At 45.0% G+C, this 13,806-nt stretch overlaps 1 protein-coding gene and 1 long non-coding RNA gene across 4 annotated transcripts in view; one reads left to right on the top strand and one right to left on the bottom strand.

The window, feature by feature from the left end:
- The first annotated feature begins 203 nt into the window (after positions 1–203).
- On the top strand, positions 204–12,515 carry LOC111827881. The gene is made up of 2 exons (XR_002831630.1): positions 204–756; positions 11,143–12,515. It is a non-coding gene; the product is annotated as an uncharacterized LOC111827881 (long non-coding RNA).
- LOC102425711 (nuclear body protein SP140-like protein) overlaps positions 9,080–13,806 on the bottom strand; it is a 310,769-nt gene continuing 306,042 nt past the window's right edge. For 2 of the 3 annotated variants that reach the window (XM_023762206.1, XM_023762209.1), the window contains 5 exons: positions 12,069–12,184; positions 11,277–11,385; positions 10,890–10,967; positions 10,548–10,679; positions 9,080–9,508 (listed from right to left, as the gene is read on the bottom strand). In XM_023762206.1, the coding sequence (XP_023617974.1) occupies positions 9,440–9,508; positions 10,548–10,679; positions 10,890–10,967; positions 11,277–11,385; positions 12,069–12,184 (504 nt within the window). In that variant the 3' untranslated portion in view covers positions 9,080–9,439. The remainder of the gene's footprint in view (positions 9,509–10,547; positions 10,680–10,889; positions 10,968–11,276; positions 11,386–12,068; positions 12,185–13,806) is intronic. The other variant, XM_023762184.1, reaches the window with a different exon arrangement.

The following is a 13,806-nucleotide window of genomic DNA, read 5'->3' as shown; positions in this document are numbered from 1 at the left end:
TGTCCCCAGCCTGTGTCTAGTGTGGCTGCCCAGCCCTGAGCAGGAAGTGTGTACAATCACCCGGGGAGAGCTCCTCCCAAATGGGGAAATTAGAAGTGAAACTAACTTTCGGAGTGTTTTCAGACATATCTCCCTCCTTCTGCAGCCCCGCAGTAGTTCTCAGCCATCAGGACATGTGGCAGTAGGAATGGAGGACAAAAAGAGACAGTCAGGACCAGGAGTCAAGGGGAGGAGGACCCAAGGGGAGGGGCAGGGCCAGCCCCCAGGAGTCTTCTTGTTTGAGCAATGACTCCAAAAACAGGAAAATAGTCTAGCTATGGACCTGGAAACCTGGAGAGCAGGAGAGGCAGTGACTCAAAAGGGACAGGGGGCAGAGAAAAAACCCAGGGGACATGCTTCCCTAGGTTCACCAGGAGCAGCTTCCATTCAGACCACAGTAATGGGCTGAGTCTCTAGCCTGGGAGATCCTGTGGGGACAGGGTTTGTCTATGAGAGGAGGCAGAGTCTCAGACCTGAGAATTCAGGGGCAGGAGGAAGCGAAGGCAACAGCATCAGCAGCCTCTGGTGCAGAGCATGAAGACCTGGCACCTCTGTGATGCAGAAATGGAGAGGCGGGGCACCTGGGACCCAAGTGGGAGCACTCAGGCCCCACACCGATGGCCCCTTCTGGGATGTGGCCCATCAGTCAGCAGGACTCCTGGCCCCCTTGCCCTCCTTTCTTCCTAGGGAGTCTCTGAGGCTGGGAGTTCTGTGAAGGTGAGTCTGCTCCTTGGTGGGTCTCCCTGGACTCATCCTGCTGGAGGGCAAAGGCTCTGTGCTCCTCTGAGCTCCAGTGCACAGGGACAGCGACCTGGGGTGTGGGGAATGTGTGTGGTTGATTGGAGCAGCCTTGGGCCTTGTGGATAAGCCCAGTTCTGGGGTTCAGATTGAGGAATTACTTTTTGACACACAACCAAACCATGTCCCCAGCTTTTATGAGGAAGAAAGCTGGTATTTTGCTCCCCATCTGTCTCATGTTTTTGCCTGTCAGTTGGTTTGGAATTCAGATGGAAAGGCATGCATTTTTTTTTTTTTCTTTTTTGCAGGGGGTAGGGGGGGGCGGGGAAACAAACACCTTGAAAGGAGTCAAGCACCTGGGTGTATGTCTTGCTCCTTGAGTTCTTGTCCATTTATGCCCTAGATGGGTAAAGAGGTGGGGAATCATACCCCTGGCAATTGCATGGTTGTGTAGACTTGATGGCACTCAATGGCAATATTTCAGTTTTTAGGGACTGGGGTGTGGTAGAACTTAGTAGAACCTTTGTGACTGGGTTCAGTGTGGGTACAGTTGTGGACTCCTGAGTCTTCCTACAAAGCTGGTAAGAATCCAGATGGGTTGTTGGAGGGGAAATGTGATTATCTCTATAGAGAAGGCACCAAATCCTTGGAAAAGGGGTCTGGAAGAGATATCTGGGCAGAGGAAGAAGAGGTTAAGGAATGAGGTTAAGTTAAGGCATGCAGAAGAGTAGGAGACTATAGGGGAGCACAGTAATCCTATCTGGGCCACATTCGGAAGGTCTAGGGCTATGCATGAGAAACACCACTCTGCATGCCGAAGAGGAAGGAGGCTGGATCAGGGCCCCATAGCCTGTCCCAACCCACAGTCGCCACCATCACTACAGCCCTTTATTTGGAGCCCTGGGCTCCACCTCAGGGGAAGTTAGTGACCTGTATCCAGAACGGAACAAGGATAGATTTTCGTGGTACCTGTGCTGGGCTGCATATCTGGCGCTTCGGCCAGGCATGGCATGCTGTGCTCTCTGTTCCTAAAACACATAGATAAGAATGTGCTGGCGCTTCGGCCAGGTTTCGGCACGCTGTACTCTGTTCCTAGAGCACATAGATAGGAAAGTGGTCACTGTACTGATGCTGTACTATGTCGGGAACAAATTGTGTAAACAAGGCTTTTAACTAACTTTGTGGTTTTTGCAAATACAAATGCTGTAACTCCTGTAGTTGGCACTGCAGTTCAGCCTTTGCTTTGGCAGAGTGCTGTAACTGTAGTTGCTGGCCAGCTTAATAAAGGCTCCTAAATCTTGATCTGAGTCCCTGGTGGTTGTCTCTGTGGGTCACCCCATTACGGTACCCTGGTTACTGCTGGTTAGCACCACACACCCTGAAACCCCCTGAAACCACAGAATGCCTCTCTCTCATGACCACCCAGCCTCAGACACACGGTGTGGACACAAACAAAGGAAGGACCCTGTTACTGCCATCACATTTCTCATTTTATCGTCTAAGAGTCCCCATTACCATCAGCTGGGTAGCCCTTTCCTCCCAGACTTGACTCCAGCCACATCTGCACTTCCCCCTATTCGTCGAGCATGGTATTAGTAATGGATGAAGGGGGGACTTGCAGAAATATTAAGAGTGGGGCTTCACTGTTCATTCAATGGCCTCCTTCACTGGTACATCCAAGCTTCTTGTGGTGCCCAGCCCAGCTAACACTCCGGGACCAGCTGGGAGACCCAGGTCAAGGTAACTCCCAAGAAACATCCCCCACCCCTCCATGAGGGCAGGAATGAAACCTACAGCCTCTTTAGAACTGCATCTGATTGCCTGTTTAGAGAAACCCAAACTAACAATCCCTTATCTCTAAAGATTGTTAGACCACTGGTGGTACACGAGGTCCGAAAAGGTCACCATGATTAGTAATGGATGAAGGGGGGACATGTTATCCTGTTCTCTCAAGATTGTGTATATCTAAACCCTATAAATTAGCAACAGAAGCACCATTATTTCTATCTAAATAAAGGTGAAATGACTTATGGATTTGATTCTGAGGTAATTTTGATATTTGGCAGTTCATGAGCACAAAAACCAGCTTATGACATGGACAGAGAAGTATGGGTTTAAAATGGAGAAGGGTCCTAAACTGTGGCCCCTCCCACCCCCTCAGAACCCCTCTGTTTCCCAGAGAGGTTCATTCTGTTCTGAAGCCCCATAGTGACCTTGCCGTTTTCACCTTCCTGGAGACAAAACTGCTCAAACCTGCTCCTCCTTGGCTTGAGACTGGCATTCCTAGGGTGCACTCAAGAGAATCATTCTGACATCCCTGCCAGGAATGTTGATTTTACTAGGTTGTGAGCTATGTAAAGCAATTAAAATTATTAAACAAGTTAAAAAATGAATGACATAGAGTGACTGATTAAGAGAAAATGTGAGATTTTAAGGAAGTTGTGGGGTATCATATCTGCCATGCCCCAACCCCTGTCCCCCTGGGGGATTGTCTTCACCTTCCTCCACCAGTAGGGTTCTCTGCCTCCTGGAGGATCGAAACCTTAGTGTCTTAGCCTCACCCAACTCTTATTGACTCGGATGTCAAACTGCGTGACTGAAAAATCAGGCTGACCTTTTATGGGGTTCACCACGTTTAATCCCGGGAATCTTGGTGGAATCTTGCTGCCATCACTGGGACCAGGCATTTCCACATCAGACTTGCCTCATAAGAAAAAAGCAAGGCTGTAAGTTTCAGTCCTGCCCCTAGGAAGGGGGAGGGATGTTTCTTGGGAGTTACCTCGACCTGGGGTCTCCCAGTGAGACCCAGAGTGTTAGCTGGGCTGGGCACCACAAGAAGCTGGGATGTACCAGTGAAGGAGGCCATTGAATGAACAGTGAAGCTCCACTCTTAATATTTCTGCAAGTTCCCCCTTCATCCATTACTAATCATGGTGACCCTTTTGGACCTCACGGACCACCAGTGGTCTTCGGACCACCGGTTGGTGAATGTCCTGAACCTTAGCATAGACAAGCGATGCATATGTAGCCAGAAAAGTCATACACTTAGCTCATTCTAATGATCTCCACTCAGCACACAGAAGGTGGCCATTGGGCAGCGGCCTTTGCTTCTTTTGGCTTGTAAGTGGGTGCTTCTGTTGAGTGGAGGATCCATGGATGGGATCTCAGAGTTGCTGAATGGAACAGAAGCAGTGGAGGTGGCCCCTGAAGCTTCGTGAAGACTCAGTGGTTGTGAAACAGGAGAGGGATGTCATAAGGAAGCGCCACCAGGGGAGAAGGATCAATTAAACTGTCCCTGCACAGAGAGACTCAGAGGGATACACTCAGAGAAGAATGCACAAAGGACTTCTGCCTAAATTAAAGATTCCAGAATAGCTATTCTTATTGATTTCAATAAATTTGTTCCAGGCCACTTAAAAAGTCCTTTTTACCTATTTATTTTATTTTTTAAGACTTTAAAAAAATTTATTTTTATTGATTTCAGAGAGGAAGGGAGAGGGAGATAGAGATAGAAACATCAATGATGAGAGAGAATCATTTATTGGCTGCCTACTGCACACCCTCTCCCCACTAGGGAACGAGCCCCCAATCCAGGCATGTGCCCTGACTGGGAATTTCTGGTTGGATTGGTTTGTTTTTATAGTTTCTCTTTTTGGTTAAACTTCTCATTTGGTTCATTTTTTTTAAGTTGTCTGTCTATGGGTTCTTATAGTTCACTGAACTTCTTTAAGAGGATTTTTCTAAATTCTTTGTCAGACATCTTATATATCCCCCCCATTTCTTTAAGGGTAGTTATTAGAATTTATTAGTTTATTTTTTTTGTAGTAGTGCAATGTTTACCCGAATATCCATGATCCTTGATTCCCTTTGTTTGGTATCAGTGCACATAAATAAGCAATCTCCTCTCATAAACTTTACAGGTTCACTTCACCAGAAAAATGCCTTCATTAGTCAGCTCAGGTTGGAATACAGTACAGGAGAGCTGATAGCATCTATGGGAAGATGGGCATGTCATCAGGGTCTCAGTTGGGAAGGCCAGTGCCTGTGCTCTGTGGTTGGTGGTTGGATGATGGCTGAGCTCTGTGGTTTGGTGAACTTGCAGGTTGGGCTCCCTGATCAGGCACAACTGCTGGCTGTACTCTGGGGCTTAATGGGTCCACTTTCTGAGCTCTACAATCACCTCTTGTTGAGGGAGGTTTCAGCCTGTGTTTTGTGGTATGTTGTTGCCAAATGTTGCACTCTGTAATTTGTCAGCGTTACAGGCTGGGCTCTGCAATAGCTCCTGGTTGGGTAGAGTTTCAAGCTGTGTTCCCTAGTCTGATGGTGTCTCTGGCTGGACTTAATGCTCAGTTGGGGCTACTATAAGGGCTTCACACTCATACTGGGCCTTCGATTGTGATCTGAGATCTGGTGATGCCATTGGTTGTTCCCTGAATTTGGCTGTGCTACAGGGTGGGCTTCACAATAAGTTAACTTTCTGGCTTTTCTCTGATGTTGGACATGGTTATTGGCTAAATTTTCTGATTGAGAGGGTCCTCCAGTGGCATACTGCATTGGATGGGGATAGAGACTGTTCCACGTTGAGCAGAGTCACCTCCAGGATTTCTCATTGGGTGAAGCTAGGCTGCCTGAATGGATGAGGGCATAGGCTGTATTAATCAACTGGATAGGCCATTGGCGGGGCTCTGCTAATAAGATAGAGTTATAGATATGGTTCCATGGGTCACCTGAACCATAGGCTTGTCACCATGGCTATCTGGGTTCTCTGGATTAGCTTTCTAAAGGACCAGGACTGGCTGGCCAGCAGGGCTCAGTGGTTGTGTGTGGGAGTGAATCCTGGAAAAACTATGTTAGAATATAAAATAGGGATGGCAGATGCCTATTTCAGCCATCTGATCATCTATTGATAGTCTCTTTGGATGACATATTGCTTCCCATTACACAAATTACTCATCTTGCTGTGACAGTTAGTACATGTTGGCCAGACCTGCAGCTCTGTTGGAGTAAACTATCTCTTCAGCCAGCAGGCTCATCTAGTATATTCCTAGTTTGGTCTTGCTGAGAAAACTCTGTATAATCTTAGTTCAGGCAAAATGCGGGGGTGGGGGGTGGTTAGGGCAGTGGTCTGTCTAGCAACAGGGACAGGGTTCTCTCTTGCAGGACAGTGGGTTCAGAAGGATCTAGAATTCAGAGTTCTCAGGTGCATCTACTTAGAAAACCCCATTCTGAGTTTCAGTGCTTGATGTTTTCTTTATCAGGGATTGGGCACAAGAGGCCAAGCTGAGCTTAGAATTCAGTCTTCTCTGAAGTTCTATCATTCTTTTTTTTTAAAATTAATAAATCTTTATTGTTCATATTATTACAGATGTTGCTCTTCTCCCTCCCCCCCCCCCCCCCGCATAGCTCCACTCCACCTGGTTCCCACCCCACCCCATGCCCTTACCCCCTGCCACTGTCCTCATTCATAGGTGTAAGATTTTTGTCCAATCTCTTCCCGCACCCCCCACACCCCCTTCCCCCTGAGAATTTCAGTCCACTCCCTATCTATGCCCCTGCTTCTATTATATTCACCAATTTATTCTGTTCATCAGATTTTTTTATTGACTTAATTTTTAGATTCACTTGTTGATAGATATGTATTTGTTGTTCCTTTGTTGTTCATAATTTTTATCTTTCCCTTTTTCTTCTTCCTCTTCTTAAAGAATATCCTTCAGCATTTCATATAATCCTGGTTTGGTGGTAATGAACTCCTTTAGCTTTTTCTTGTCTGTGAAGCTCTTTATCTGACCTTCAATTCTACATGATAGCTTTGCTAGGTAGAGTAATCATGGTTGTAGATTTTTGCTATATATCACTTTGAATATTTCTTGCCACTCCCTCCTGGCCTGCATGGTTTCTGTTAAGAAATCAGCTGACAGTCGTATGGGTGCTCCCTTGTAGGTAACTAACTGTTTTTCTCTTGCTGCTTTTAAGATTCTCTCTTTGTCTTTAGCCTTTGGCATTTTAATTATGATGTGTCTTGGTGTAGTCCTCTTTGGATTCCTCTTATTTGGAGTTCTCTTCGCTTCCTGGACTTGTAAGTCTATTTCTTTCATCAGGTAGGGGAAGTTTTTTGTCATGATTTCTTCTAATAGGCTTTCAGTATCTTGCTCTCTCTCTTCTTCTGGCACCCCGATAATTTGGATGTTGGTACGTTTGAAGTTGTCCCAGAGGCTCCTTACACTATCTTGATATTTTTGGATCCTATTTTCATTTTGCTTTTCCGGTTGGGTGTTTTTTGCTTCTTCATATTTTAAATCTTTGACTTGATTCTTGGGATCCTCTCGTCTGCTGTTGGATCTCTGTATATTATTCTTTATTTCAGTCAGTGTATGTTTAATTTCTGACTGGTCCTTTGCCATTTTTTTTTTGGCATTCTCATTAAGATCCTTGAAGGTCTCACTAAGTTCCTTGGAAGTTTGTAGAAGATTCTTGAGTAATCTTATAACTGTGGTTCTGAACTCTATGTCCTCCATTAGTTTGCTTTCCTCCATTTCTTTCATTTGTGACATGTTTCTTTGTCTTCGCATTTTTGGCTGACTGTGAGGACCCACTGTGTCTATAAGAAGAACTGCTGTGCTAGAGACACCCTTATGAGGCAGGACTTGCTTCAGTGGGGCTTTGGTGCTCACTGATTCTGTCTGCCTCTTGAGTGTGTCCCTTATGGATGTGAGGAGCTGAAATCTGGTATCTGAACAGGGGTACCCTGGCTCCTGGATCTCCAAGTCAGCCAATGTATGAGTCCACCCAGCAGGAGCTACAGTGATATCAGCAGGTTTCTCCTCTTTGTTTGGGATTTGGAAGTTTTTGGAGCTCTCTGACACAGCTGAAGTTAGATTAGGCTGCAAAAGCCCAGGTGATTCCTTTGCGCCGCTGAGCACAGCTTGGGAGGGGATGTAATTTGAGTGGGACGGGGTCTCAGAGAATCACAGAGCAAACAGCAATGGCTGTCGTCAGTGTCTCCAGGACTCCTCACGTCTCTGCAACTCCGTGTCTCCATGTCTCCGCGACTCCACATCTCTGCAGTCCAGCGCCCCCACAGCAACAATGATCCCTGCAAGCATTTCTGTGAGAAAGCCACCCTCACTTTCCAAACCGCTGCAAGATAGTCCAGTTTCTCCCTGTATGAGTCTGGGACCCCAGAATCTCGCCTTAAACGAGCTCAGTGCATTTGAGAGCTTGTATCTCCTTCCAATTGAAAAAAAGGCGCATCCAGGTGCAGCCTGCCTCACACGCGCCTTTGTATCTCTGTTCTTGGTGCCTCTGCACCTCCTACCCGGTCTCAATGTGCTTCTTTCTTTCCTTCTAGTTGTAGAACTTCCACTCGGCCAGCTTTCCCGTGGTTATGGATGATAGCTTTTTTGTCTTATAGTTGTAGTTTCGATGTTGTTGTGGGGGGCAGCATGCACAAGTTTATACCTTATGCCGCCATCTTGGTTCTCTCCTCTTTTATTTTTTTTAATATATAATCCTCACCCAAGCACATGCTTAGACAGAGGAAGAGGGAGAGAGAGACATAGAGAGAAACATCTCTCAGTTGCCTTTCATACTCATCCTGACCCAGGACCGAACACATAATCCAGGTATGTGCCATGAGGCAAACTTTTCTCTTCACAGGAGGATGCTCAACCAACTGAGACACTCGGGGTGGGCAGAAGTCCGTCATTCTTAAAATTAGGGCCTGCACCAGGCCTTCTATTGTGTATCTTCCAGATGCAGGTGGTAGTTAACATATAAGCTTGTCATGTACTCTTTTAAACACTTTAAATGAGCTTAGAAATAGCCACCTAGCCAGGCTGGTATGGCTCTGGTTGAGCCATGGTTCAATTCATGTTCAGGGTATATGCTCGGGTTACAGGCTCAATCCCCGTAGGGGGTTTGCAGGAGGCAGCCAATCTATGATTCTCTCTCATCATTGATGTTTCTCTCTCTCCTCTCCTCCCCTCCCGCTGAAATTAATAAAAGCATATGTAAAATAGTTTTTAAAAAAGAAATAGCCACCTAATCACACAGTTCTTACAGTTACTATTTCTTTGTAAATGTTAGACAATTGCCTCTTCCCCTATATCTCATTCATACAGGTGAATGTGTTTTGCAACTGCACTGTTTTAGTACCTCAGGGACTAACAGTATTCCACCTGTTGCCAGCTGGCTAGACAGTGATCCAACTCAGAACTCCATGCTTAGGTCTGACTTGCTAGACCATAATGTGAAGTTGGGTTCCCTAAAAGCAAAGCCTGAGACAAAGTCTCTTTAGCCAGTGATTTATTGTGAGAATTTTCTCAGGAGGAGAAGGGATAAGGGAGGCAGGACACTGTGCTGGGAAATGCTAAGCAAGGATGTGGTCATAGCTGGAGACCAGCTCTAGGCTGATTCCCTGAGGAGCACAGGAACATGAATCACTCCACATGGTTGGTTCAACTTTGGTGCTGGAAACAGCCCCCAGGACAAAGAGATTTAACCTTCAGGTGAATATGCCTCCATTTGGCCCAAAGAAATATACTGGGGAGAGATGGCATAAGCAGTCAATACACATAACAGCAGGGATGAGAAATCTGCCTGAAAGTGAGATTTCCCAGGGTATCAACAGCATCCACTACACTAGTGAACTGTTCTGATTTGTTTACTGAATAGCAAAGACGTCTTTGAAATTCTTCTTAAATTCCTCTTCTGTTAGGTCGGAGTCATAGTGCTGGGGAAAAAACGCACAGAAAAAAATAATGACAATATCAGTGTCATTAGACAATGTGCATTGGAAAATGATCAGAACTCTTGTTTTAAACGAGTAAGTTACATTAAACAGATTAAGTTTAAAAACTCAAGCAGCTAAGCCCAGGTGGTGTGGCTCTGTGGTTGAGCATCCATCTATGAACCATGAGGTCATGGTTTATTTCTGGTCAGGGCACATGCCCAGGTTGTGGGCTCGATCCCCAGTGTGGGGCGTGAAGGAGGCAGTTGATCAATGATTCTCTCTCATTATTGATGTTTATATCTCTATCTCCCTCTGCTTTTCTCTTTGAAATCAATAAAAATATATTTAAAAACAAGCAAAAACAAACCAACAAAGCAAAACAAAACAATACAAAAATCTCAAGCTGGTAAGAGTAACTTTTGTTTCCTAATAGCATGATTAACTCTTGTTGTCTAGACAGAAATGGGAAATAATTACTATATAGAGGACTCTCAGTCATTGGTTTTGGGTTGTTTGTTTCAGTGAGAGTTGGAAAAGTAATCTAAGGTCTTAGTAACAATCAAATATTACAGATGGACAATCAGTGGTCTTCCTCTCACATTGTCAATTCTATTCCCCTCTAGTGATATGTTATATGTTTCATTTACATGCAGAGGAATTTGCAGTTTGGGACCTCTGAGAGGTCTGATTGAGTATATTTGGGAGAGGTAAGAAGGATAACATGACTTTAGGAAGGAATTTTTTCCTTAGGTTTTGAGCAGGGAGGACACCACTGTTCTCAATGGTCACCTGTCACCTTTGAGGAGAGGAATTAGCTCTCAGTGGCCTGGAGTCTGGTGGCAGGGACAACTCCTTATTCACTGTTGCTCTCTCTGGTGAGCTTAAATCCTCAATTAAAAAACCCAGTCACTTCCTGAATCCTTGCTTGTATAGGCTTGTCATAGGATGAGGGAAACTCTAAAATCTCCCAGTACCAGGAAATGCAGGCAGAGTGACTCAATGTATAGAAAATGAAATGGATGTAGGGAGAGCCCCTTACCTTAGGATCCTGAAAGATGTTGTTCATTTCAAGCACAAACCCCTCCACTTGGGCATAACATCCTTTATTTAGACTATTCTTGATTTCATCCAATCTCCTAAGTGTCTCTAGGCATTGAGAAGCCTTTTGAAACTGATGAAAAATATATCAATAGGAGCATTACTGACAAAGTTCAATGTCTACATTCTGTGGATTCCCATAAAATCTAGAGGAAATACAAGGTAAAGGTAAAAGCAGCTCATGCTCCCCCTCCCATGGGCTTCAGATCACAGATTCCACAGTCTCTGTGTCAAGGTTGGGTAACATTATGGGGCCTATACATGGTTTGTCGTTGTTACTCACATAATTTTCATGTGGAATATTTGGAAAAATGTTGCCCTCGAAATGGCAATAGGCCTTTAGGAGTAGGAATTCACATTTCTGCAAAGAAGGAGACTGTGAATGAAAAGCAACTTGGCAAGAGTGAGCCCAAATGCATGTCTAGGCAGATACATGAACACAGTAGTCTACTGGAAGTTTTCCCAAACAGGGATTGTTCTTGGACACTAACATGTAATAGCTGAGATTTTTTCTTTCTTTTTCTTTCTTCAAACAGGTTCTGGTGAATTTTCAGCATGGATGAGGCATGGTCAGAAGAGCAAGCACCCTTTGAAACTCTTGCCCTCACCCATGACTGTTTGACTTCTCATGTGTGCAGAAAAGAGATGTTTTGGGACAAATTCAACTCACCATCTTCTCTTCAGGCCTCATCGGTCTTGCCAGGACCTCAGATTCACTGTCTTGCTGCTGATTTCGTGAAGATATTTTTATTTTGCAGAAGGTACATTTCCAATTGTTCCTGAGATGTCAGATATAAGTGAGCAAGGCAAGCCCCAGAAACACCTCCATTCCCACAGCTGCCATTCTTCTTTCAGACATAGCTGATGGGCACAGCCAGGGAATGAGGGGACACCTCCAAGATTCTCCAGGACTCTCATGTGGTAACCCTGGCTCTTAGAGTAGAAGCAGCAGTTTACTGGGTGTAATATGGTGTCTGGGTGAGTGATGGGCTCCCCTTTCTCTTTCTAAGCTGCTGGGAGCACAAGTAGCCATGCCCAACAAGTCTTAGTGTTGGAAATGGGCCTTAACCCCTGGGGTCCTTGTGCCTCTATTAGCCAGTTGAGAACATGGCAAAATGAGGAAAAATATCTTTGTTTCATGCCTTTTCTGAATAAGCACAGAACACAGACAACTAGAATTTATGCTCCTGTGAATAGGAGTCTGAGGTGGGAAAATTCTGAAAAGGACAGTAGTGGTATGTAGGCAAGGAACCCAGCTACCAGTCTCAACCTCCCTGGGGAGAGAGGAGAACATTACCTTTACATTGACAGTATCTTTAAACAGCTCCCTACATCATATCATTGGACCCTGTACTTCTGACCCTGCTCATTTTCCATCAGGACACAAGGAGAGACTCTGCATTGGGAGTGTGCATGGAAGGAAGAAGGTCCATAGATGGAGAGGGGTCTGTATCTCACAAACCTCGTAGGATCCACAGGTGGGATGTGACAGTCCCCATGAAAGAAGCTGGCACAACGACTGCACTTGAAGAGTTTTCCTTCATCCCCACAGACCTTGCATTTCTCTGCTTTTTTCAGCTAAAAGATAAAATAATGTATGTATCCCCAGTGAGACCCTGAAGACCAGCGCTGTGGGAATCTGGAACTCATTGATTTTGTGGGAAACTTCATGGACAAGTTATGTACTTCTCCCTGAGCTGTGAACCAACTGCATGGAGTGGAGTTTCAGAAAAAGAACTCTTGGTCTGTGGTGAAGTTCAGGAGGAATGGTCTATGTGACCAGAAAAGGTTTTCCTATAAAACCAGAGTCTCTAACACAGAAAGACCAGCTACAAAAGAGAGGGTGAATTTTATAGAAATGTGAACCATTGTATTACCTTTCAAATAAAACAAGGTCCTGGAACAAAAAGATTTGCCTATACCAAAATGACTAAAATGATGCAAGGAAAGGTGGTTTATTGAGAAATTGATAAGATGGAATAAACTTCTAAGACAATATTACATCCTGTTTTCTTGGCTGAGGGCTCCCATGAGTTGAAGGGCCTGGTAGGGGTTCCTGGACTGTGGATTCTGTACCTGGAGTGCCCCTGGACCTAGGACAGTGTCTTTGAATTGGAAAGACCACAGGCACAGATGACCAGGTCTTGCCAGGGAGGACAGAGCTCTTTGGCGCTAGAACCCTGGGGAGATGCCCCATGACTCAGCATGGCATGTAAGGTGTGGAGGCTCCATCACTGACCGGCCAGAGAGAGTGGCAATTGCTTTGTTCTATAAACAGAATAGGGAGGGACCCCTTAAACAACTGATACTGGATTTCTTACCAGTCTCAGTGTGGCCTTTAACCATGTTTAATTTCATTTGAAGAAGATAACATTTGACAGTATTTCCATCCAAATCCTGTGGTGTAACTTTTACTCATTGAACCCAACCAAATTTATAGAGCAGATATGAAGATACACTGTGTTATATACAAACATATATATTCATGAGAAATAGCTGGCCTGTGACTGAGCCCTATCCTAATCAAGAAAATGCAGTGTAAAGACTAACATTAAAGTTCAACATTATGTGCAGCTGTGACATTTGGTAAAATTGAGAAGGCGTTGAACAGCCTATCTGCAAGTTCCCTTCCTGAATCTGCTCTCCTGGATAAGGTCCCACAGCTAAACAATGCTCCTTGTCAGGGGGCCACATGTAACCCTGCTCAGCCTGGAATAACAGGTTTCAGTTCCCTGTCAGCCATGAAATTATTTAAACAAGCATGCCATAACCTTCTAGGGAAACCAGGGGATAACCCACTCTCCACAGCCCCTGGTTGCTCCCTCTGTTCCTGAGGGCAACCTTGGTGAGGCCTGCATGGCTGGCACTGCCCTCCTTCCTTGGTTTAGGAGTATATGTGACTAATAAACATCTGTCAATCCATCTGTCCAGTGACAGATGCCATTACTTGCTGTCCCCCAAACTGTGTGGTAGACATACCTTCCTCACCAATGGGGTGAAAAGAAGGTGATTAAAACAGAAAACCCCTTTATTCTTTCTTTTAAATGAGAATCAGCATTTACATATGAATCAGGAACTATCAGGAACTATATTTGCTCCTGGTTGCTTTCCTGGTTCTGCCTTCTGAGAGAACGCAGAAGATTCTGGGTTGCTCTATAGATAGAAACATCCTGTGTATCCTATTGTCTATTGGAGAAATT

Source organism: Myotis lucifugus, unplaced genomic scaffold (assembly GCF_000147115.1).
Source record: "Myotis lucifugus unplaced genomic scaffold, Myoluc2.0 scaffold_3, whole genome shotgun sequence".
NCBI lineage: Eukaryota > Metazoa > Chordata > Mammalia > Chiroptera > Vespertilionidae > Myotis > Myotis lucifugus.
Note: the sequence above shows the minus strand (reverse complement) of the source record. Positions and strands in the feature narration are given on the sequence as shown.